The sequence below is a fragment of the Cricetulus griseus genome, chromosome 2 (assembly GCF_003668045.3).
Source record: "Cricetulus griseus strain 17A/GY chromosome 2, alternate assembly CriGri-PICRH-1.0, whole genome shotgun sequence".
In the NCBI taxonomy this organism is placed as follows: domain Eukaryota; kingdom Metazoa; phylum Chordata; class Mammalia; order Rodentia; family Cricetidae; genus Cricetulus; species Cricetulus griseus.
Genome location: NC_048595.1, coordinates 265,093,674 through 265,118,378, shown reverse-complemented (window position 1 = coordinate 265,118,378; position 24,705 = coordinate 265,093,674). Strand labels below are relative to the sequence as shown.

General features: G+C 37.1%; 1 protein-coding gene across 2 annotated transcripts in view; it reads right to left on the bottom strand.

Moving 5' to 3' along the window:
* Sec63 (SEC63 homolog, protein translocation regulator) overlaps positions 1-24,705 on the bottom strand; it is a 72,414-nt gene that overhangs the window by 23,103 nt on the left and 24,606 nt on the right. For both annotated transcript variants that reach the window (XM_027402239.2, XM_027402238.2), the window contains exons 3-13: positions 19,524-19,638; positions 17,890-18,002; positions 15,545-15,606; positions 14,016-14,074; positions 12,376-12,426; positions 11,279-11,387; positions 8,767-8,861; positions 8,540-8,672; positions 6,752-6,844; positions 5,551-5,705; positions 3,915-4,062 (exon numbers count right to left, since the gene is read on the bottom strand). In XM_027402239.2, the coding sequence (XP_027258040.1) occupies positions 3,915-4,062; positions 5,551-5,705; positions 6,752-6,844; positions 8,540-8,672; positions 8,767-8,861; positions 11,279-11,387; positions 12,376-12,426; positions 14,016-14,074; positions 15,545-15,606; positions 17,890-18,002; positions 19,524-19,638 (1,133 nt within the window). The remainder of the gene's footprint in view (positions 1-3,914; positions 4,063-5,550; positions 5,706-6,751; positions 6,845-8,539; positions 8,673-8,766; positions 8,862-11,278; positions 11,388-12,375; positions 12,427-14,015; positions 14,075-15,544; positions 15,607-17,889; positions 18,003-19,523; positions 19,639-24,705) is intronic.

Here is a 24,705-nt window from a genome sequence, read left to right as displayed (position 1 = left end):
CGGGCATTTATAAATAAGAATTAAGTCTCTGTGTATTTACTTGGGAGCTGGGTGGTGGGTCCCCAAAGAGCAAAGAGTAAAACAAACAAACAAAAACAAAAATAAAAAAACAAACACAAAAGAAAAAACCCAACTACACTTACTTTCTTGAAAATAAACCTCTTCAAACATTTTTGTCTAAGCATGTATGTTTTACAATGATTGATTATAACAAAGATTATCTCTTAAGTCCCAAATCAGATTCGATTAAAAAACTAAACCCTAAATGTAGTTTGTAAAGACATTTTTATTTTACATGTATGTGTGAGTAACTGCAGGTATGCATGTGTACAACATGTGAGGCTGGTGACCAAGGAGTTATAAGTGGACATGAGCGGTGGCGCACGCCTGTAGTCCCAGCTACTCGGGAGGCTGAGACAGAAGGATCGCTTGAGTCCAGGAGTTCTGGGCTGTAGTGCGCTATGCCGATCGGGTGTCCGCATCAATATGGTGACCTCCTGGGAGCGGGGAGCCACCAGGTTGCCTAAGGAGGGGTGAAAGACCCGAGCTAACATGGGGTTAACTCGTTAAATTACAATAAAGCCTCGTGCAGTTTGCAGCAAGCTCTCGAATCCGCCTGGTGATTGGGGTGACGTGGCCTGGGACCCCGGATACTTGAGTTTTCGGGGGTCTAACACTACCAGGTAGGATAGGAGCTGTGAATCGAATCTGGTCCTCTGCAAAAGCAGCAAGTGGTTTTTGGGTTTCTGGTTTTGTTTTTGTTGTTTTGAGACAGGGTTTCTCTGTGTAGTTCTGGCTATCATCCTGGAAATTGCTCTGTAGACCAGCCTGGCCTCAAACTCAGAGAGATCTGCCTACCTCTATCTCCAGAGTGCTGGTGTTAAAGGTATGCACCACCACTACCTAGCACAGCAGGTGCTTTTAACCTCTGAGGCATCTCTCCAGCCCCTAAATGCAGCATTTAGATTAGTGATCTTAATGTCTAAAAACTCAACAATCTAAAAGGAAACTCCCAAATCCCAGAAAAAGTTGTCTATATGCAAATGTCCTATAGGCTAGGCAAACTGAAACCAGAGGACACTGTTTGCTTCCCTGTCCCTAGCATCCCAATTTTAGGAAATCATTTACTTCTCATTTACATCAGAATTCCAATTCAGTAAGGCAAAGTGCCTTCACCACAAATCTCCAGATGCCAGTAAAAGTACACAGCATTCAATGTTTCTTACATGAATATAAGGCAAAATTTCTGTCATCACATAACACTAAGCATCTATTATGTCGTTTTTAATACTATACCTCAACTAGATGATGAACTCCTTAAAACACAGAAACCATTCCTAACATGTTCCTGCATTCTTGGTACCTAGAAAAAGTGTTCTCTCAACAATGAACTGGTGAGTGTTACAATTCAGAACTACATCACAGACATAATAACAAACAATCTGTAACTCTGGTTCAAAACACTACGCTACTAAAATGGTGACAGGCAATTATGTAGGTAGAAAGTGTTTTCACTTAAAATAGATATAAAGACAGAGATGGAAAAACACATGAAACACAGGCAGGGTGATTTTCTTTCTTTCTTGGAGACAGGGTTTCTCTGTGTGACAGTCCCAGTTGTCCTAGAACTCAATCTGTAGACCAGGCTGGCCTCGAACTAAGAGATTGGACTGACTCTGTCACCCAAGTGCTGGGAATAAAGGCCCCCACCACCTGGCTTTATTTCTTTTTTTCTTTTTTTTTTTTTTGGTAATTTTCCAAGCTTACTATAGATAAATGTTAATTTCATCACTAAATAACTATTTCTTTTAACAATATATTCAAAATACCTCCTCCTGTCATCATACTTAAACACGTTTCCCATTCTTCGGAAAGTTAAGCAATTCCAAGAGTGTACCAGATCTCTAAGGAAAAAGCACTGAAGGAGAAGCTCATGATGTTAAAGTGGGAGAGCTGCAAATGGATCCTGATGCAGGATTTCAGCCCCAATACTAGGTTACAACTAGTATTTTAAATCAATTTAAGAAAAGACCACATAGCATAGCCAGGATTAAGAGAAGAATGGCAGCCCATGACATGAACAATAAAGCAAGAACCATAGGAAGAGGGTGCATTCTATACTCTAAGCATGACTGCCTGCCCAGCTCCATGTGTGAAGAATTCAACTAAGGTTAAATCTTTCATATCCTCATTGAGAACTAATTTCTAATTATAGGTGATTGATACACAAAAAGAAAATCCAGAATGTTCAATTATAAAACAGTATCCTTGTACTTACCATAACTGTAACAAACATAAAAGCTGGATTTTAACCAGAAAATTACAGTTCTGCAAAGTTCAACTACAAATGACATTATTAAATTGTTTTAAAAGCAGACACAGTGGTCCATGGCTGTGTTGTAGAATATTATCTTAAGATGTTGTGTATTTATTTATGCTGTGGAACATTTGTTTAATGATGCAAAGATCTGTTGCATTCTTTTATGTTGCATTTGTTTAACTCTGTGAAGCTGTGTTACTCTGCCTAAAACACCTGATTGGTCTAATAAAGAGCTGAAGGGCCAACAGAGAGGCAGAATAAAGGATAGGCAGGGCTGGCAGGCAGAGAGAATAACTAGGAGAAATCTCGGAAGAGAAGATCAAGGAGGAAGGAAGAGGACTCCAGGGGCCAGTCACCCAGCTACACAGCAAGCCACAGAGTAAAAGGTAAAGAAAGGTATACAGGATAAAGATAAAAGCCCAGAGGCAAAAGATAGATGGATAATTTAAATTAAGAAAAACTGGCAAAGGGAACAGAAAGGTTGAGTTGGGGAAAGAATAGAGGAGAGCAAGATAAGAGATACCATAATAGAGGGAGACATTATAGGTTTAAAGAGAAATCAGGCACTAGGGTAATGTCCGGAGATCTACAAGGATGACACCAACTAACAATCTAACCAAGAGAGGAGAGGCTACCTTAAATGCCCTCCCCTGATAATGAGATTGAAGACTACTTATATGCCATCCTATAGCCTTCATCCAGAAGCTGGTGGAAGTAGAAGCAGACACCCACAGCTAAACATTGAACTGAACTGGAATCTAGTTGCAGAGGAGAAGTGATGAGCAAATGGGTCCAGACCAGACTGGTGAAACCCACAGAAGCAGCTGACCTGACAAGGGAGAGTTCTTGGTCCCCAGACTGATAGCTGGGAAACTAGCACTGGACTGATCCAGACCCCATGAACGTGGGTGTCAGTGAGGAGGCCTGGGCAATCTATGGGGCCCTTGTAGTAGATCAGTACTTATCCCTAGCATAGGAATAACTTTAGGAGCCCATTCCACATAGAGGGATACTCCTTGAGCCTAGACACACGGGGGTGGGCCCAGGCCCTATCACAAAGAATATGACAGACTCTGAAGACCCCCCTATGGAAGGCCTCACCCTCCCTGGGGAGCAGAAAGGGTATGGGATAGGTAGGGCGTTAGTGGGGGCGGGGGGCAGAGGGGGCAGAGAGGAGGAGGGGAGGGAGAGAGAACTGAAATTGGCATGTAAAACAATCTTATTTCTAATTCAAATTTTAAAAAATGGAGGAAAAAGAAAAACCGGCAAAAAAAAAAAAAAAAAAAAAAAAAAAACCAAAACGCAAGTTAAGGTAAGAGAAAGTCTCTGTGGGTGTATTCATTTGGGAGCTGGATGGCAGGCCCCTCAAAGAGCAAAAAGTGAAGAGTAAGAAGAACAACTAACAATGACTGTAAAATCAACACCTGTAAAGCAGAGGCAAGATTCCTCCAAGTTTGAAGAAGCCTGGACTACATAGTAAAGGCCCGCTAGACAGGACAATGTAGTGAGATGGAGGGAGGAAGGAAAGAATGAATTTGAGTCAAATAAATGAGACCAAATCACCGAATGTGCAACAAGGGAAGCTCCCACTTACCCTGTGACTTAATGTCCATGGTCACATATGGAAAACTCCCAAGGACCGCCATGACCTCTTCATATTTATCATCTTCAAGGAAGTGCAACAGACTATGACGATCTGATTCTTTTAAACTGACCAAATCCTGGATAGTTTTAATTTTGTACTAAAAAAAAAAGCAACCAATAAAATTTTTCATAAAATGAAAACTAATGGCATGCTGACCAAAACAAAATCTAGCAACTTCAGAAAAAAGTTAACATTATGGACATTTCAGAGCAAAACAACTAAAACTAAGGTTGTTTGGGTATAAATTCATTACAGGCTTTTTTTTTTTTAAATCAGAAAAAAAAACAGAGTACAAAATTTTTTTTAAAAAAGTTTTTTTTTTTTTTTTTTTTTTTTTTTTTTGGTTTTTTGAGACAGGGTTTCTCTGTGTAATTTTGGAGCTTATCCTGGCACTCGATCTATATAGACCAGGCTGGCCTTAATCTCACAGAGATTCACCTGCCTCTGCCTCCCAAGTGCTGGGATTAAAAGTGTGCGCCATCAACGCCGGCACAAAAAAAAGTTCATATAGAATACTGACTCAAGCAACAACTACTGTCCTAAATTTATCTATTTTCAGATTTAGGAATAAGAACCTACCAAGTACAGGTGGCCTCTAAAGGCTCCACTATACAGTAAGTTAAATTAATTTAAATTAATTGAAATTTAATCTGAGCACTAGATATTTAATTTTATTTTTGCAGAGATTAAATCATGAAGCAGATAGAATTTCAACTTCAGGATTCTGTTGTTTCAAATTATTACTTAACATTGATAAAATTTATAATGGCAATATGATTAAAAGACAGAGGGCTTGGATACAGATTTCTTATACAGTTATTACCTTCAATACCACCAAATCCAAAGCCTATCTTCTACTATATACAAAGTAACTTTTTTCTTTTTGTTTTCTTGAAACCAGGTCTCACTGTGTGGCCCAGGCTAGCCTCATGTTCACTACTTACCCTAGGCTTCAAATTTACCACAGCCTTCCTGCCTCAGCCTCCCAGAGTGCTGAGTAAGGCTCATACTACCACACCCAAAAAGTCATGTTTAAAATTTACCAGGATTATAATTTCAGTTTCCAAACTTTTCATTTCAACATACTCAAGTCTTTACAATATTTTCTAAAAAAGAAATGATCTTGACTTAATCAAAGTATCCCCCCACCCTCCACAACTCCCTACTCCGCCCCCCTCAGAACCCAGGGTCTTGTGCATACCAAGCAAGCACGCTAACCCCTGAGCTTCATCACCAGTCCACCAACATTATTTTTGTGAATGCTTCATTTATTTTTGTTCATATTCAACTACAACAATTGCCCAACCTTTAAGTCAAAAACAAAATAAAAAGTGGATGATACATTCTTACTTGGTACATACATTTTTGCAATGTAAAAATAAAATATTAATCGCTAAAATTCACTCAATATAAAACAGTAATTTTATAATAGTAAAATATTATAAAACTACCTAATTAAGAAATACTAATAAAAATGATATTGTTAAGTCTAAGAAATCCACAGTAATCAGTCTGGAAAACTTTATTCACATTGCCTTATGATACAACAAGTTGCTACACTCTGACCAGAAAACAGTCAACAAACCTTTTTATGGTTCGAAACTCTCCTAAGATTGTCCTCCTCTATGTGAGGGAGCTGCAGAAGGGGAGACTTAAACTGCTGGAGGCCTTGGACAGCCATCTGGGAAAGCTTCATACAGTTTTCTAAGGATGCCAAAGTTGGAGCACGAAACTCCCTTTCTTAGAAAGAATAGGAAAAAAAGAAACAAAAAGGCTGTACTTTTTACACTTTCATTACAAGGAATAAAATCACAGTAAAAATTCAAGATCAGGATATTGATTTTTCATTTAGAAACTACTGAAAAATATGTTAAAAATGTTAAACTTGGTCAAATGTTTATTACTCAGCAACAGCCACTAATTTAACAAAGTCTCTGTATCAACTCCAATAATGGTAAAATATCAGGCACTATCAGTAGCAAGTACCATGACGTGATGGAAAACACCTGTAACCCCAGCACTCAAGTGGCAATCCTAACACTCACAAGGCTGTGGCAAGGGGACAATGCTTCCAGGACCAGCCTCGGCAGTGCAGTCAGATGCTGCCACAAACACAAATCCCCAAGCGTCCAAACTGGACACACTGGAGCATAGCAGAAACCTTGTCGAGTAAGAAGCTAAGGCAGGTCTGGCTACAAAGCAAGACCCTATCTCAAAAATAAAAGAATACTATTTTGTGTTTTTTAAATCTATTTTTATTTTTACTTTTTGAAGGCAGCAATGTCAAACTAGACCCATGCCTCAGCCTAACAAGTGCTGAGATTACAGGTATAATCCATGCCTTGCTGAAATCCTTTTTATTTACAAACTCCAACAACGTAAATAAGTAAGGAGATATTATCAATATTCCAAATGTACTGTAACATGTACTGTAACATTGTAAAGAACTAAAATCACCCACAACTATAGGCAGTCTCCTTTTCCACTAACAAGCCCAAAATTCCTTTTCTTCTCTTCTCTCTCTCACACACACACACTACACATTATGCCAATTAAGGAATTATTTCAAACTCACTGTTAAAATACAAAATAACTCAAAAGTACTCAGAGGAAAGAAAAAATTTTAGTCACTAAAAATAAAACAATGAAAAGAATGAGAAAATTATGAGCAAATCTGAGAAACCTGACTGACCCTTATACTTAAATACTCACAAAGCTTTAAACTGTAAGTATACCAAGCAAATGGTTACAGGAAAAAGTCCAAATTAATTACATTTTCTCCTCACCTTCACGGCTCCTGGCCATGATTATTAGCTGGCAGATTACATTAACCATTTCTTGAAGCAGAGCAGGACATTTTTTCAGCATGAACTGTTGATCTGGGGGAAGGGGGGGGGGGAAAGAATCCTGAAATAAGCCATTGTGACCTTACACTGAAAACACTTTTCCCATTTGAAGGCCAAGGCTAACATAAATGTCCTGGCCCTTAAATATTTCAGATAGTTTCAGAATTTTAATGTTTGAAAGAATGTTCCTCCTCAAAATCATTGATTTGAGATGCCATTATTAATACAAGATGTAGCAAAATGAAAAATTTAACATAATTGTGTAATTATGTTAATTAATTGTATAATTATTATAACCATTCCTTATTTTCTTTAAAAACAGTCCTAATCATAAATTCAGTTCTAATCTTTCTGTCTTTGAGAACGTTCTGCTTGTGCTGTTAAGTTCCTATAAATGTAGGTCAATACAAAGGCAATGAACGAGAATAAATTCAACTAAACACAGAAAAAGAGGAAATTAATTAAGGGGGGTGACTAAGCTTGTAAAAGTGCTTGTGGTGCAAGCCTGACCACCTCAGTCCAATCTCCAGAAACAAACAAGCAAAAACAATGGGTTGGCAAAATGGCTCTTCCAGAGGACCTAGGTTCAAATCCTAGCACTCACATGGTGACTGACTAACAGCAGTCTGTAACCATAGGCCCAGGGGGTCAAATACCCTATTCTGGCCTTCTCAGCACTGAACACATGTGATACACGACACTACTGCAGGTAAAATGCCCATATACATCACAATAAAAATAAATTAAAAAATTCTAACCGGCTAGGAATGTAGTTAGATGACAGAGTATATGCACAGCACATGTCAGGTCCTGGGTTCAAATACCAGCAATACAGAAAAATAAATGCTATTGGATCATCATCATCATCACTATCACCCACTTGAAGGGCTGGAAGGACACCTCAGAAGTTAAGAGCACTAGCTGCTCTTCCAGATGACTTGAATTCAACTTCCAATACCCACACAGTGGCTCACACCACTTGTAATTGCAGTTACAAGGAACCCAAGACCCTCATCAGGCCTATGTGGTAGCACTAAGTACCAAATGTCTTGATTTCATTTAGAAAGAACATTTATTTTTTAGGATGCCAAGTTACAGCTAAAAGATGACATTCATATCAATGATCTCTCTGGGAACACTTGCATCTCAACCACGGCCTTTGTTTTAAAGAATAGAGATTTCAAACACTTATGAACCTTTAAGTAAAAAAAAAAATCAAACGTACTTTTCTGTAACTACTACTGAGAAAAGTGGGGAGGATATTGTCCCTCTAAAAAGCTTTCAAGTTCTTTAGTCAAGTATCCCTAGGAACCAGACATGGTGATGCACATCTATAATCTCAGTCCACAGGAGGCTGAAGAAGGGTTTCCAGCTTGAGTCCAGCCTGAGCAACAGAGCAAGTTCAAGGACAGCTTAAGAGACATAACTGAAACTCTGTCTCAAAAGGTAAGCAAAGCCATTTAAGAAATTCTTTTGTTATTAAACATTTTCATACAGAATATTCTGACTTTGAAATAATAATTTTAACATTTGCCAAAGCAGCTGATGTAGACTTTCAAATTATTTGTAATTATACACATAGATATTTTTTAATGAAATATAAAGCAACTATTTGAACAACAACAACAACAAAAAAAACAAAACATCTTCTAAACCCTGAATCACCAACACTACTTACACCTGTTGCTTTGGTCCCATTAAAACTCTTTAAAATAGAGTCACAAATACCTTCTTCCAGGGTCTCAGGAATTTTCATTCTAGCAAGATGAGACAGTAAAAGAACTCTGGCCTTCAGGCTATATGGACAGGTAAGTGGAGGCTCATTCTTCTTTAAATTTATGCTGCCAATTTCTCTGATTAGCTAAGGTAAACAAAGTAATTATTCAGAAACATATCATGAATTATTCACTCTTGTACTTTATTGCTCATCCAGAAATTTATAAGATCAGCCTAACCTGTGGTATTAAAATATTATCTGTTGGCCTGCTTGTAGCATCTTTATTATATTGAGGATCAAATTCAGAAGCTCCAGCTAAAACCATGATGAGACCTATGGAAATAAAAATATAATGGTAAATAAATATTTGCTTATCTATTAAATTTCTCTTTTTGGGAAATCTCCCTTAACACTAAAGCACCTTTCTAATGCACAACGAAATGCTGAAAGTCATCTGGCCTCCACTGATGACAAGTAAATTAGTATCTCCCTCTAACACGAAAGAAACTATACTTTTTAAAATTATTGCCTATCCCAAGTAAGTGTAAGTGTTCATCAAATTAAGAGTACAAAAGGACTGGAAAAATTAAGGTCAGTTATAACAGCATGTTTCTATACTAAGCTTGTGTTCCATGGAAGCCTACTAGAGAGCACTAATATTTCATGTGATGTTAGAATGTTGCATGTAAAAGAGTGCCCTTCAGTTAAGTAAGGCTGGAAACAGTGAATTACCAAGAGTGAGAGATTCTCCTTATTCCATGACTTCTCAGAATATCAAGTAAACAAAAATTCTGGAATCTTGGAGAGTTTTATGGAAATGCACATGATGTCCTGCCACATGTATTATTATTCTAAAAGATCTATAAGGTCAGACACTACAACCATCAATTTCAGCCTAACCATGAATCTTACCTTACCTTACCTTTAATACAGAGGAAAAAACATATGTGATAATAAGCAAAAGGTGGGACTACAGATGCTCAAGAGTAGGGACCACAGTTCTGTAGCTTCCTGGCTAAATGACCTGGGCAACAGTCTTCACATTTCTCCTTGTACGTTAGTTTCTTTAGATGTGCTCAACACACAGCAGGTGCAATAAATGTGTGACCTACTACTACGCCCTCCCCCCAAAATAATAATAATAATAATAATAATAATAATAATTATTATTATTATTGAGACAAGGTCTCACTATATAACTTTGGCTAGAACTCAGTATGTAGACCAGTCTGGCCTGGAAGTCATAAAGATCTGCCTGCCCTGGCCTCTCAAGTGCTGGGGTTAAAAGCATGCACCACCATACCAGGCTCAAATAATTTCATGTGGGGGAAAAAAGTAACTGTCCAAAGACAACTGAAGAAAATATAAATTAGTCCACCAGCTAAAAAATGCTTTATGACAAAATTACATGAGACTAAGTAACACTCCCAGAAATCAGTATCCCATGGGCAAAACAAAACACACAAACCATTATTATAAGGAAGTTTCTATACAAACACTTCAATCAAACATAAGAGTAGTATGTATGCACAACAGAAAGTAATACTCATTCTTTTCTATAGCCTATATTCACTATACATAGTGAAGGGGTTCACAGACATTTCTGTTCAATTATATCATTATTTTGACCATATCTGCCCCTCCTCTTCCAGCCAGTATTCTTCCTTTTTCCAGACAGTCTTGCGTCAACTTCCATGACATAAATGTATGTATGGGTGTATACATACATATATTTATTATTTTATAGGTATACATAAAAACCTAGGACCTACTTGAAAGAAATGCAATATTTGTTTTGACTCTTATTAATTCACATGATATAGTTATCTCCTGTTTAATCAATTTTCCTGAAACTTCCCTAAGTGCACTCTTCCTATGGCTGAATTAAAAAAATAAAAAAATGATGGTTGCTATATATATTATGTCTTCCTTAACCATTTATTGACAGACATTTGGGCATATTCTACAGGTTGGCAATTGTGTGCAATGCCACAGTAAGCACAGATGTGGAGGTATCTGACTTAGCTTCCTTTTGGTATATTCCCAGAGGTGGTATAGCTTATCACACAGTAATTTTATTTAAGGATTTTTGAGTAATCTTCATGTATAGTGGATGAACTAACTTACATTTTCACCAGCAACTGCATTCTTACCAGCTTTTGTTAATTGTTTTCTTATTAACAGCAAATCTGACTAGAGTAAGATAGAATTCCTCTTCCTTTTAAAACACTGAATCGCTGGCTGGCCTGGAACTCACTATATAGACCAAGCTGGCATCAAACTTGTAGCAATTCTCCTACCTCACACCAGGTTTTTTAATTCTTTATTCATTGTAGAAATTCATCCTCTCTTAGTTGTTTAGCTACCAAACATTTTCTCCATCTTGTAGGCCATCTCCTTACTCATTTAATTGTTGCCTTTGCTATGCAGAAACTTGGTAATTTTATACAATTTCATTAATGACATAAACTAGTCATCTGGGAAGAGGAAACATTAACTGAGGAAATGCCTAGAACAGACTGGCTTGTGGGCATGTCTGTGGGACATTTTCTTGATGCTGATGGAGGAGGTACCACTCCTGGGCAGGTGGGCCTAGGATGCATAAAAAAGTCACTGAATGTGAGGCTTTAGCAATGGTCATCTTGGCTTCTGATTCAATATGATGAACTACAAGAGTTAAGAAATATATAGCAATATATAAATGATTCAGAAAGCAATGCAACAAACAGCAGCTACTTCGGTTTACTTACGTTTCATATCCATATTTCGAGTTTTATAAACAAAGTATGTATAAATCTGCGTTGTACGTATTAGAATCTGGTCTCCACTATATCGTATTGACCGATACCACCAAGAGCCCTAAACACAATAAAATTGAACAAGATATAAAGCATGAAAAATGATAAATATTAAGCTTGAGGCAACACAATGATTTCTGTGAATTTTTCAAAGATTTACTAAGAGCAATGACATGTTTGAGCTTGTTCCATATTTCTAATAATTTATTTAACAAAGACTTACATTGTCAGACACATAAACACCAACACAAATCATTAGGCATGATTAAAATGCGTTAGGTTTTAGGCAGAAACTGTTTAAAATATAAAACAAGAATAAAACCACCCATTTCTATAAGCAATTAAAGTGATTTCTAACACAAAATTTTCTAATCAACATTTGTAAGTATAGGAGCCACTTATTGATGACATATTTTCATTCATGTTTTCACAAGATTGAATCGTACACAACAATCCTAAGAAGCGGTCAAGACAGATATATAACAGGACTCATGGAACCACACAAACTCCAGGATCAAAAAGAACACGAGGCACAAAGAAATGAACACTATGAAAACTATGAACTTTCTGGTAGTTCTGCATTATAGTACATTATTTTTTAAAATGAGGCAGCTGGGATATACCTTAGTGGCTAAGACCATGTACTGTTCTTAGGAAGAACACATGGTCTGTTCCCATCACCCACATCAACTAGCTCATACGCACTCCAGCTCCAGGGGATCCAATACGCTCTTCTGAACTCCTTGTACACCTACTCTCAAGTACATATACCCTACATACACATACATAAAAACAAAAAGTGAAAACAGGCTGGGCATGGTGGTGCCTTTAATCCCAGCAATCAGGAAGCAGAGGTAGACGAGTCTGAGGACAACCTGGACTGCCTATCAAGTTCCAGGCCAACTAGAGTTAGATAATAAGACCCTGTTTCAAACAACAACAAAAACAGTATCTTTAAAAACATGAGGTTGAATCAATTAAATTCTAATAATCAAAATCTTAAGAAGCAACTACCTCCCCGAAAATTAATAAAAAGTGGTAGAACTTACCACAACAACAGGAAGTATAACCATAAACGCCAATCCATACACAAGTAAAACCTAGAATTAAAGAGAGAGAACAGTTATGCCTTGGTCTGGTAAGTTAAAACAATGTTCAGAATTACAAAGAGGACTCACTATTAAAAACACTCTGTTATTGAAGGTACTTGGTTTTTTGCGGACAGCATAGCTGAAGTACAAACATTACAGAGCTTGTCCTAGGTCATACAGGTTAACAGTGTTACATGGAAACTCTAGAGCTTTAGTCTACTATACAAATCACCTTTTAATTTTCTATTTACTGATCTAATATAGATAACTGCAAAAATTCTATAAATTATGCCTTCCTTCCTGTCAAGCATTTTTTATATTTTGCAAGTAGTGCTGTGAAATAAATTATAAGCCCTTTCAAACTAACTCTGGTGCCTAACTACACATGTGCCATTTTATTATTTTTTATCTGATAGTAACTATTGAATTTTCACCTACAGCTTCGTCTGAAATCTGTCAGCTATCTTTCCTTTTTCTATTATTCCTACAGTAACCCTAAGTATGACAGATGACAAGCAGCAAGTATAGATTACCAATTTTAATGTCACAAAATAACTATTTTCAAAACAAAACTATAGCTAAACTGTGTGTATTTGGCTTTTAAGGTTTAAAAAAAGAAGGCTCCTAAGATGAGCAAGATGGCTCAGTAGGCAAAGGCGCCTGCCACCAAGCCGTAACTACCTGAGTTCAGTCCCAGGACCCACACGACAGGAGATAACCAACTCCAGCAAGTTATCCTCTGACCTCCACATACATGCTGTGGTCTGAGCCCCGAGCCCCCCTCCCCCCATAGAAAGGGAGAGAGAGAGGGAGGAGGAGAGACAGAGACAGAGACAGAGACAGACAGACAGACAGACAGACATCTAAAAATAACAAGGAAAAATTAAATTAAAACAGCTCCTAGATCATTACTTTCAGGAAACCTCAAGTAGAAAATCATCAATTTTTAAACTATATGAAGACAATTCCTCATGTTTTAGGGCTGCAGCAGAACAGTGATGGAAGTCTGTCTCATGTCCCTCTGCTTCCTAGTATGGAATAGGTATGTTTCAATTTAACATAAAGTAGCTTAGCTTGAGTAAAGGTGAAAGGTAAATTATAAATTCATCTTAGATAAATATGGCTATCATAAAATCTAATAGTTCTCAAACCAAAAGTAGTACAATACCCAAAAATACTTTCAAAATAAATTAGTAAAACTTGAAGGTTTCAAACTTACATTTAGATGCATTGTTGCTGGATGGTGATGGCACACGCCTCCAGCACTCAGGAGGCAGAGGTAGGCAGATATCTGTGAGTTCAAGGCTAGTCTGATCTACACAGTGAGTTTCAGGACAGACTGGGTTACATAGAGAAACCCTGTCTTGAAAAAAAAAAAATTAAACAACAACAAAACCTAAAATACATTGTCCTAAACCAGCAGTGTAATAATGAGTCCCAATTCTTTTCTCTTGCCATGTAGTGTTCAAAACACAGCAAAAACTTAAATAGCTTGTGTTTCTTTGTAGACACTTCATTACACCTTAATACCTTAATACAGTATATGAAAAAAAAGTATATCAAGAACATCAGAATAGGCCTTATTTAAATGCACTCACCAGAATTGAGTTTTTCTGGTCAACTATCCAAGCTGGCAAGGCAATTCCAAAGCTCGTAGCTGAAATAAAATAAGTAATTTTTCAAAAAACCCTGCCTTCCATTTTATTTATCTATATCTCAAAATTAAGTTCCTTCCCCATTTCCCAAAAAACTTGAAGATGACATTATATTTATTTCCATTATACAAACCTAAAACAAATCATCCAGGCATGTACAACTTTTGAGAGACTGAGGCAGGAGGATCACTGGAAGTTCAAGGTCACCATGGATGACACACTGAGACCCTGTCTCAAAATAAATAAATGTATGCATATATGCTACAAAATAGTATGCATATGAAACTTCATAGTTTTCAATAGGGAAACTTTTCACACATTTTTTTTTCTAGAAAACCCAAACTCTTTCATGCCTTTAATTCAATATAAACAATATGAAAATGCAAGAAATTAGTTTTGCTCATGGTGTGCACACATGTATGCATGTTCATATGTACAGAAATATGTGTACATACATGCAGGTGCCATGCATATGGAGAATGGTTTTTTATTATTTTTCAATTGTAAGTATTGTATGTATGTGTTTGTATCTGTGAATAGGTATGTACACATTGAGTACAAGCACCCTCAGAGACCAAGACCACATCTCCCTGGAACTAGAATTACAGGCAGTTTGGAGCTGCTCAACACAGTGCTGGGAACTGGTCTTTCTTTTTGATTTCAACATATTTTTATTGATTATTTGGGAATTTCACATAATGTACCCCAATCACACACACACTTCCCAATCCTTCCAGGCCTAACCCCCTCATCCTGACCATCCCCCCCCAAAAAGGAGGAGAGGGAGGAGGAGGAGGAGAAGTAGTAATAGCAGTACCAAGTCCAATTTTTGTTGGGAACTGAAGTCTTTTAAAAAGAAAAATCAAGCAAAAAGTAAATGGAGAGGCTGGGAAGACTGATCAGTAGATCAGTAGTTAAGAGCACTTGCTGTCTTTTAGGTTGTGAGCCTAGCCTTTGAGCCATCTCTCCTACCCCAGCTAGCTCATCACTTAAGAACATTTGTTGATCTTGCAGGGAGCCTGGGTTCAGTTCCTAGGAACCACAAAGTGGCTCACAACCATCCATAACTCCAGTTTCAGGGGATCCAACATCCTCTTATCTTACACACACATAAGCAAAACACATAAAATAAATTTGAAATAAAAAAGAGTGCTTGTTGCTCTGTCAGGACTCAGGTTCGGTTCCCGGCCTCACAGGATGGCTAACAATGGCCCCGTAACTCCAGCTCTAGGAAACCTGATGCCCCCCCCTTCTGATCTCTGTTGACACAAACATAAGTTTTATATATATATATATGTATGTATGTATGTATGTATGTATATATATATATATACACACACACACACAAAATGTTTTTGAAAAGTAAAAAGTTCAATTTTACATACACATAAACAGAAAAATCAGTATCCCTCTTATTCTAGTTATTATTTTCATAATATATAATACTACCAACATTTTTATAGTCACCGCACCTTGAGGCCCATCTGGATTTCCAAATTCTTCCCAGTTTTTCCGAGACTCTTCATCTGTTAAACTATATGAAGAAAACAAGGTATCAAAATTAGAAAGCCATAACACAAAAAAGTATTCAAATGTAAAAACTTTATTAGACAGTCAATACCTTTGTTTTTAGATTTCTTTATTTACTTATTTGCTTGTGTGTGTGTGTGTGTGTGTGTGTGTGTCTGTGTATCAAGGTCTAGGAATTAGACCTTGATACAAATTCCTGGTTAGTTCAAGTTTAGCCAATTAAATCAGGGCTATATCCTCTAAGAATGTAAGATTTTAAGTAACTTATTTCCTAAGTCAATTTTCTAAAATTTCTCCAGTGAGCACACATTAATAATTTAAAATACAGGAGTTAATTCCAAAACACTGGCACTCTGCTCTCAAGAAGTAAACATCACTGTAAAACTTCACTGTTGTGGAAAAAAAAGGCTCTTCTAAGCCAAGTGCCAGAAGAACTAGGAAAATAACTTCCACACAAGAACTTTCAGGTCAGGCAATATAAAAGTGATGGAATGATTTAACACCTAAATAAAATGTAAGTCCAGACCTGGCCAATAGCGCAAAGCAGAGAATTTAAATGACTCTATTTCAGATTCCAGTATACATCATAAAAAACACTAGATGAAAATCTCAACTCTTCAACAAACCTGATAATGCTTTGGAAACAAAAAAGATAATAGCCAAACCAATTCCAGGCAGAAAGAACACAGCCAGAAGCATCGTATTACCTAACTTAAAACTACACTACAGAGCCGCAGTGATAATGACAGCATTGTACTGGTACAAAATCAGACATGGAGATCAATGGAACAGAACAGAAAATCAGAAATAAATCCATAGTTGTGAACACCTAAGCTTTGATAAAGGTGTCAAAAACATACACTAAAGGTAAAAAGTCTTTTCATCAAATGGTGCTGGCAAAAAAGGATATAAACCTCAAGAATGAAATTAGACCCCTATCTCTCACCCTGCATGCATGCATATACACAACACACACACACACACACACACACACACACACACACACACACACACAACAAACCAACAAAATCCCCTGAGGAACTTTTGAGTTTGAAGACATACTGATCCAGGGCTACATAGTGAGACCCTACTTTTTGTTTGTTTGTTTTTGTTTTTTTGGGGGGGAGGGGTGGTTAATAAATGTATACATTTCTGGGTATATATATGTGAACAAAACAGCTTTTTTTTTTTCTGAGTTGTGGGAAATCAAACCCTAGGGCTTGTGTATACTTGGCAGGTATTCTACTGAACTCTACTTCAGCCCATAAGGTTCTTAACAATAACAATATATCTTACCTATGTCTACATCTAGGTCAACAAGATAATAATCCAAAAGTTCTCAAAAGATTTTTAGGAAGGTTTGGGAGGCAGAGCAGATGGACAGATACCTTAAGAATCTCTTAACTCAAGCTGGTGAGATGGCTCAGCAGGTAAAGACACTTGCTCCCAAGCCCAGCTCCACACATTTGCAGTGACACACATACATACAAATAAATAAGTAAATAAACAAAAATCTACATCTCAGCAAATAGAGTATCTTAACAATAAAGTAACTAGAAATAATCTATTATAATGAAATTCTGTAAGAATACCAAAATAAAGCACTTAAACAGTTCAAATAGAAAAACACATTGTCAAAACAGGAGAAATGAAGCTGGTTTAACAAAAGCCTCAAAGAGAAAATAAAACTAAAACATATAGCTTCTATTCAGGATGGTCACAAAACTTCTCAGTAAAACTCAGAAATAGTTACTACATTGTGGTGGTTTGAATGAGAACGATCCCTATAAGCTCAAGTATCTACATACTTGTTCTACATACAAAAGACCCAGTGGTCTTTTGGAGAAGGTGTGTCACTGGGGGTGGGCTCTGAGGGTTCAAAAGGTCATTCCAGGCCCCATCTTGTTCTCTCTATCTCAACCCTTCAAATGGGATATAAGCTCCCAGAACCATGCCTGCCTGCCTGCTTGCCTCCATGCTCCTGCCATGATGATCATGGACAAGCCCCCTCAAACTGTGGCCCTGATTAAATACTTTCTTTTATAATCTTGGTCACAGATCTCTTCACACCAAAAACACTTACTAAGATTTAATTAAACTTGGCAAAATCACTTCTCCAAGTGCTAACTCACAACTTGTGGTTTAATTAAACTGCCACTTTAGAGCTGCTGAGTAGGTCCATAAAAGTCAGGTTCAAATATACATGGTTAATATTCAAGAAAACTGTATGACATTCATTTTACTTACTACTTTCTTTAAAAAGTATAACAGGCCCTATGATACTTACGCTGCATAAGCTTTTGCTATCCTCATGAACATAACTTCATCACCTCCTTTATCTGGATGATATTTAAGTGACAACAAGCGATACTGTTTCTTAATTTCTGCTACTGTTGCTCCCTAAAAGGAAAAGCTTTGTTAATATATAAGAACACAATGCAAGAAGAAATAACACTATTTTTGTCTTAACCATGAACTACTCAATATTCTGACAAAAGAAAATAACATTTTCTCCTATACATTTTGTCTCCCAAATTTCATCTGCTATATCTTTTGTTCAATACAGTTATTTTTATCAAGCATTTAACTAATGGCATGCAATATACTACTAGTCACTGACGGTAATGGTGGTGAAACCATATAACTCCACATTTAAATACAAGTGCACTAGCTTTAAATATCAAAAAATAATCAGGAGTAAACTAATGCAGTTAAGTCAAAGATCTGCTGTCTTTATATTCTGAGCAGTATCTCATTGCATCTGTTTGCCAGTGTCCTAATATTAATATTTTAAAAAAGAACTGGCATTGATTCTCAATCTCACTTTTTACCAGTAATTTTGTATCATTTTTATTTCCCTACATCTTTTTATTATACTCTTAGTAGCCATGATGATTACAAAGAAAAAACACACTGGGCTGGAGAGAGAACTTGAGGGGGTGGGGTTGTTAAAGTTCATAAAGCTCTTAGAAATGGTACACAAGTCTAGTTCCCAGCAAGAACAAACTATGGGCAGCTTCAGAGGATCTAGAAACCCTCTGATGGCTTCTGAATTCTCACAAATCCACACTCAGACACACACTTAAAAATAAAACCTTGAAAAATTGTTTAAAAGAAAAAAATCAAATCCAAGAGCTATTATATGCAAATTTTTCTTCTACAAAGCAGAAAACTAGATGAACATTCTCCTCTAATTTGTATTATAGCAACTTCAAAACCAAGCCATCCACTGAAGAAGACTGAAGTTTAAAATCACAACCACTAGATTCAGTCTGCCTACTAAGCTGTTACAGGACATAGTTCTCCCAGCCTCATTCTCTCTTCACTCCAGTTCTAATGTTCTGTAGTTTATCAACCAAAACCTCCCCCAAAGAACATACTCAAGGATTACCTAAAGCAATGATAATGACAAGTTTTTATGAGTACCCCAACTCAAACGTAAGATATTACATGTGTCAATCAACATGAATATATTTTTAAAATACAGTAACTTCTCATCAAGTAATCTTAAATTCTTATGTGATAAACTAATACTAGTAGCAATCAACAATAGAACAAATATATTGAAATTATAATGAATAAGATCTTATTTTTTTAAAAAAAGTTAACTGACAGGACTGAAGAGAAGGCTTGGTGAATAAAATCTTGTACTAGCCTCCCTGAGGTCCTGAGTTCAGATCCAAGCACCCACATCAAGCAGCCTAAAACCGCCTGCAAACTCCAAGGGATCTGACAGTCTCTTCTGCCCTGAGCATACACACAACACAGATACACATAAATGAAAAATACAAAAGTTAAAAAAAAAAAGTTAACAGTTCAAATTCTGATTTCTTTTGGAAATGTCTAATTTGTTTTAGAGTGCAGACCTTTAGTATTTAGGTTATTGTTAAATTAATTATATCACATAAGAATGTTACTTACAGGATCCAAGTTTAATACTTCATAAGGATTGTACTCCTGATATTCTCGGTCTGTTTTGGAAACTTTGTATGCAAGGAATAAGAACAATGCCCATCCTGCAAGCAGAACTATTTTCCTGTTTAGGAAAAAGACAAATGACATAAATAAATTCAACTGTATGGCTTTCTGCAAGATCAAGGAATAAAACAATTTAAGGTAGCACCTTACCACTATGCTACACAACTGACTTAAATTTGTAAATTCCTGTTATAGCAAGGATAGTGTCTTTTTCACTTCTGAATTCTCTAGAATCTAGTAGAGTGCCTTTCATATAATAGATGTTTCCAGTTTGCAGACGTAAATACAGAAATTAATACTAGACTCATTAAAGTAGATAAAAAATACATAAAGGTTAAGCAACCAAGAAACCACTTAATGTAAAAAGGTTACTCTTGACCTTGAAATTATATAGTTAGTAAGATGAATTTTAAAAAATTGACCAGGTACACAAAGATGAATAAATAGCCTTCTTTAAATTGTAAACTTTGGAAATATTCTAATGTCCATCAGCAATAACTAATTTAGGGAGAATAGTCAAACCATGATGCAGCCTCACAAAAGAACATTCTATATCTAACATGTAAAAAAATATGCACTAGTAAAAGATATAAAACAATTAGAAAAAAAATGAATTTTCTTCTCTCAACTGTATTCTATATAGTAAAAAAACAAATACAAGCATCTTTAAATGTCCATCAATGAATTACTAGGCAAAATAATAATAATTTTAATCATTTAACCAGAGTAAAACACTTTATAGTAAACTAAAGTAGAATCTGTCATGAAAGATTTTTTTAATGTTAAATTTGAAAGGAAAAACAGCTTTCAAGCTTTGTAAAACACAATCTAATTTCTATAAACAGAAACATGATTAGAAATAATATGAAGTAATCACTACCTTTAGGTGAAACTATTATTTAGATCCTTTGTACGACAATTTGTTGCAATGAATATGATTTGTTAGACAAAAATATAAAATAATCAAGCAAAACTGGAATGACTGGTTTTAAGGACAAAGGCACTTATCATTTGGAAATGATCCTCTCTCTCTCTCTGGAATCACCTAAAATGATTCCTGAATTTTCTGCTTACCCAATTTTCAATATTTTATTCTTTAATGTTTCATAAGCTTTCCCACAATCATGCATTTGCTGTCTTGTATCTGTCAAAATCTCAGTCCCCGTGTGTGTGTGTGTGTGTGTGTGTGTGTGTGTGTGTGTGTGTGTGTGTGTGTGTGTGTGTGTGTGTGTGTGTGTGTGTGTGTGTGTGTGTGTGTGTGTGTGTGCGCGCGCGCGCACAGGCCTATCTACACAAACTCTATATTCATCCTTCAAAAGCAATCCTTTGAAGAGAACACAGTTACAGCTACAAAGCAAAACCAGTAATAACTTTTTTCTCATTGACTTGATGCAAATTCCTTGGACACCTGAACAAGATCTTATTCAGTGTTTACTAACCCCTGAGTAGTTTTAAATAACAATGGGAACTGAGAGACACAAGTCTCCTTCCATTTGTCCAAAACAATATTCTAACCCAACCTACCTCCTCCATCTCCCTCTCTCAGGAAGGATCTCATATATCCTAGGCTGCCCATAAACTCTCTATGTAAAGGAAGATGGCTTTGAACTTCTGATCCTCCACAGAACACACAGTGTGCTAACTGTACAGACATGCACCACCATACCTGATTTACAGGGTGCTAGGGATCAAACAAAGGCTTCCTGCATGGTTGGCCAGCACTGTACAAAAATCCCAGGCATATTTTAAATCTTTTAAGGGTATATAATTTCAAGCTGTTTTCCAGCCCACCTAAATGCCCACATATATGCCCAAAGAGGAGAGAGAACCCTATGTAGAACATCCTACTCTATAAAACTCACTAGCTCAACCCCCACCATTATTACATATCAATTATGAAAAGTCTGGGAACTTCCATGAAGGGTTATACAATTAAATGAGATTTAGAATGTTATGTACTTTCAAAGTGACTCATATAGTAAGCATAATCAATTCATGGGCTATTACTAGTAACTCTTCCCCAAGTCTCAGGTGCTAGGAATATAGATCAACAATAGAACATTTAACTAGCATTTGCAAGGTTCAGCCCCACTACCACACACACACACACACACACACACACACACACACACAGACAAAAAAAAAACAAAACCTTACCCACACTTACAGCCCACTCAAAAAGCCTTCCCTGTCTTGGGCCACATGAGCCCTTCTGCTGCTCTTCCATAGCAAGCCCTCTCCCAGTCCTTACTGCTATGGTTTAGCAGTAAAAGTACAAAAAAGTGGTAGAACCAGGGTTGAGGAGACAGTTCAAAGGACAAGTCTGAGAATCAGAATTCATATCTCTAGCACCCACATAAAAGCCTGGCAGGTGTGATTGCCCATTAAACCCCAGTGCTTGAGAGGCAGAGATGTGATCCCTGGGGCAAACTGGCTAGATACACTAGCCAGGTTTAGGGAGAACCCCTGTACAATTTTAAATGTCAGCTTGTCACAGTCTAGATCACCTGAATAAAAGAACCTCAAAAAAGAGATTGCCCAGATCAGACTGGCCTATGGGCATGTCTAGGAATCGTCTTGATTGTTAACTGATGTAGGAAGACCGAGCCAGCCCACGTGGGCAGCCTCATTCCCTAGGCAGAAAGTAAAGTCCTAAACTACATAAAGATAGAAAAATCAAGATTAAAGATAACTGGCAACAGCTAAGTACTGAGTCAAATTGCTGGAATCCAGCTGTGGAGAGGGAGGAGTGATAAGCAAAGAGGTCAAGACCACACTGGGGAAACCCACAAAAACAGCTGACCTGAGCAAGTGGGAGCTCAAGGACCCAAGACTGATAGCTGGAAACCTTCGTAAGACCGAAGGAGGCCTCCTGAACGTGGGTGTCAGTTGGATGGCTTAAGCAGTCTATGGGGCCTCTGGAAGTGGAACCAGTATTTATCCCTAGTGCACTAATGGGTTTTGGGAGCCCATTCCCTATGGAGGGATACTCTCTTGGCCTAGATACATATGGGAGGACCTAGGTCCTACCCCAAATGATGGGACAGACTGTGATTATCTCCCGTGGGAGACCTCACCCTCTCTGAGGAGTGGATGGGGGATGGTAGAAGGATGGAATAGAGAGGGAACTGGGATTGGTATGTAAAATAAATTGTTTTTAATTTAAATAAAAATTAATTAAAAAAAAAAACTGGCAGGAAGAAGGTAGAATAGTTGTCTGCCCAGAATACAATCTCTGCCTTTGACTGTGACTAGCAACAGAAATAAAACTAGAACACCCTTCACCTCAGTAAAGTAGAAAGTAATCAAGGAAGACACCAGAAGTCAACCTCTGGCTTCCACATAAATGCATGCATGCTTACCTGAAGACATGCACCCACTCAATTTGGATGCACATGTACATGCACACTGTACGCAGAAAGATGTAGTGGATCTTTCTTTAAAAGATGAGGTTTGGGGGGCTAGAGAGATGGCTCAGTGGTTTGTTCTTTCAGAGGACCAAGTTTGGTTCCCAGCACCCATATCAGATGGCTCACAACTACCTATAACTCCGGTTACAGGAGATGTGACACCTCTTCTGGACTCTCCTATCTATGTTTATCTGTAACTGTGTATGTATCTACATATGTATTTCCATATAAATATATATATCCTTCCACCATGATGCCATCTACCAAGTTGTAATGTTATTTCAAAGGTCATAAACAAATGGGGCTGCCATGCCTTGAACTTTGAGCCTCTAAAACAAAAATAAGCCAAATAAGCCTTGTTTCTTTATAAAGTACCCATACTCAGGTATTTTATTACAGTAACAAAGAATGAAATAAATAACATTATTTACTACATGTATTTTAATTGTTTATGTGGCAATCACGAAGGTCCACATCACGAACCAGATCTATTTTGTTAATCACTATGTATCTAGCTCCTTCTATACCTGACTCACGATAGACACACAACAATTATATGTGAAATTAAAAGAAAATTCTAAACATAAAACTAATGTTTGCTAATACTTTTAGGAATCTAAAGAACACTTGAAAATGCTATTCATACACAGTAACTCTTCACTTTGATGAAATCTAAAAGTCTAACAAACCTCATAAAACAGAGATAAAAAAGAAAAATCACAAAGGCAAAGCAAACATAAGGAAAAGAACAAAACATCCCAGATATGCTCAACTCTTATTAGATGCTTCACATTTGGCATCTGTTCTCTGAGCCATGAACAGAAGAGAAGGCTCGTGACAGGATCCCCATCCACTCAACTGATGTAAACTATTCCAATCATAAAACCATTCTCCAGTTTTCACAAAGCCAAAGGGGGTGAGGGGGTACACATGATTGATTACGTTCTGTGTCCAATTTTCTTTTTCTTTTTTTCTTTTAACCATATTTTAAATGTAATTTGGAAGTTACTTCAGAAATGACATAGCTTAGTTTTAAAGATACTGTCAGGAGGGAAGCAGTAGGTAGTGTGAAGTAGAAAGTTTTCATAATTTCTAACTTTATCTAAACTGCTACCAGAATCTACTTAGTCATTCTCTGACCTTCATTCTGAATTAAAGAAATCATTTATGTATTAAGGAAAAGGACTTGAACGTTTTTCCTTGGAAACTGAGGTTCAAGGCTGACAGGATGCTTGGCTTATGGGAAAAGAAGTCTGATGACCTGAGTTCAATCCCCAGAGTCCTCATACAGTGTGGAAGAAAAGAACCAGGGCTATCCTCTGTCCTCCACACTGATGCCCACATACACACACAATAGATAAATTAAGAAAAAAAAAAAAAATGAAAATGGAGACAGGTGGTGGAGTCTCACACCTTTAATCCCGGCACTCGGGAGGCAGAGGCAGGTGGATCTCCTTGAGTTTGAGGCCAGCCTGGTCTACTGAGCAAGTTCCAGGACAGCCTCCAAAGCTATAGAGAAACCCTGCCTTGAACACCCCCCCCCAAAAAAAAAAGAAAATGGAGGTTCAGGTGCCTGAAGTATTGAACAAAAATGAGGTAGGGTAGGGGCTTGAGACTGAGAAATAAAAATTATTGGCCTAAAGTTGGGAGTGGCAGTCCCAAACTTTTAATCCACAGAAGCTCAGAAGACAGAGGCAGATGGATGCCTGAGAGTT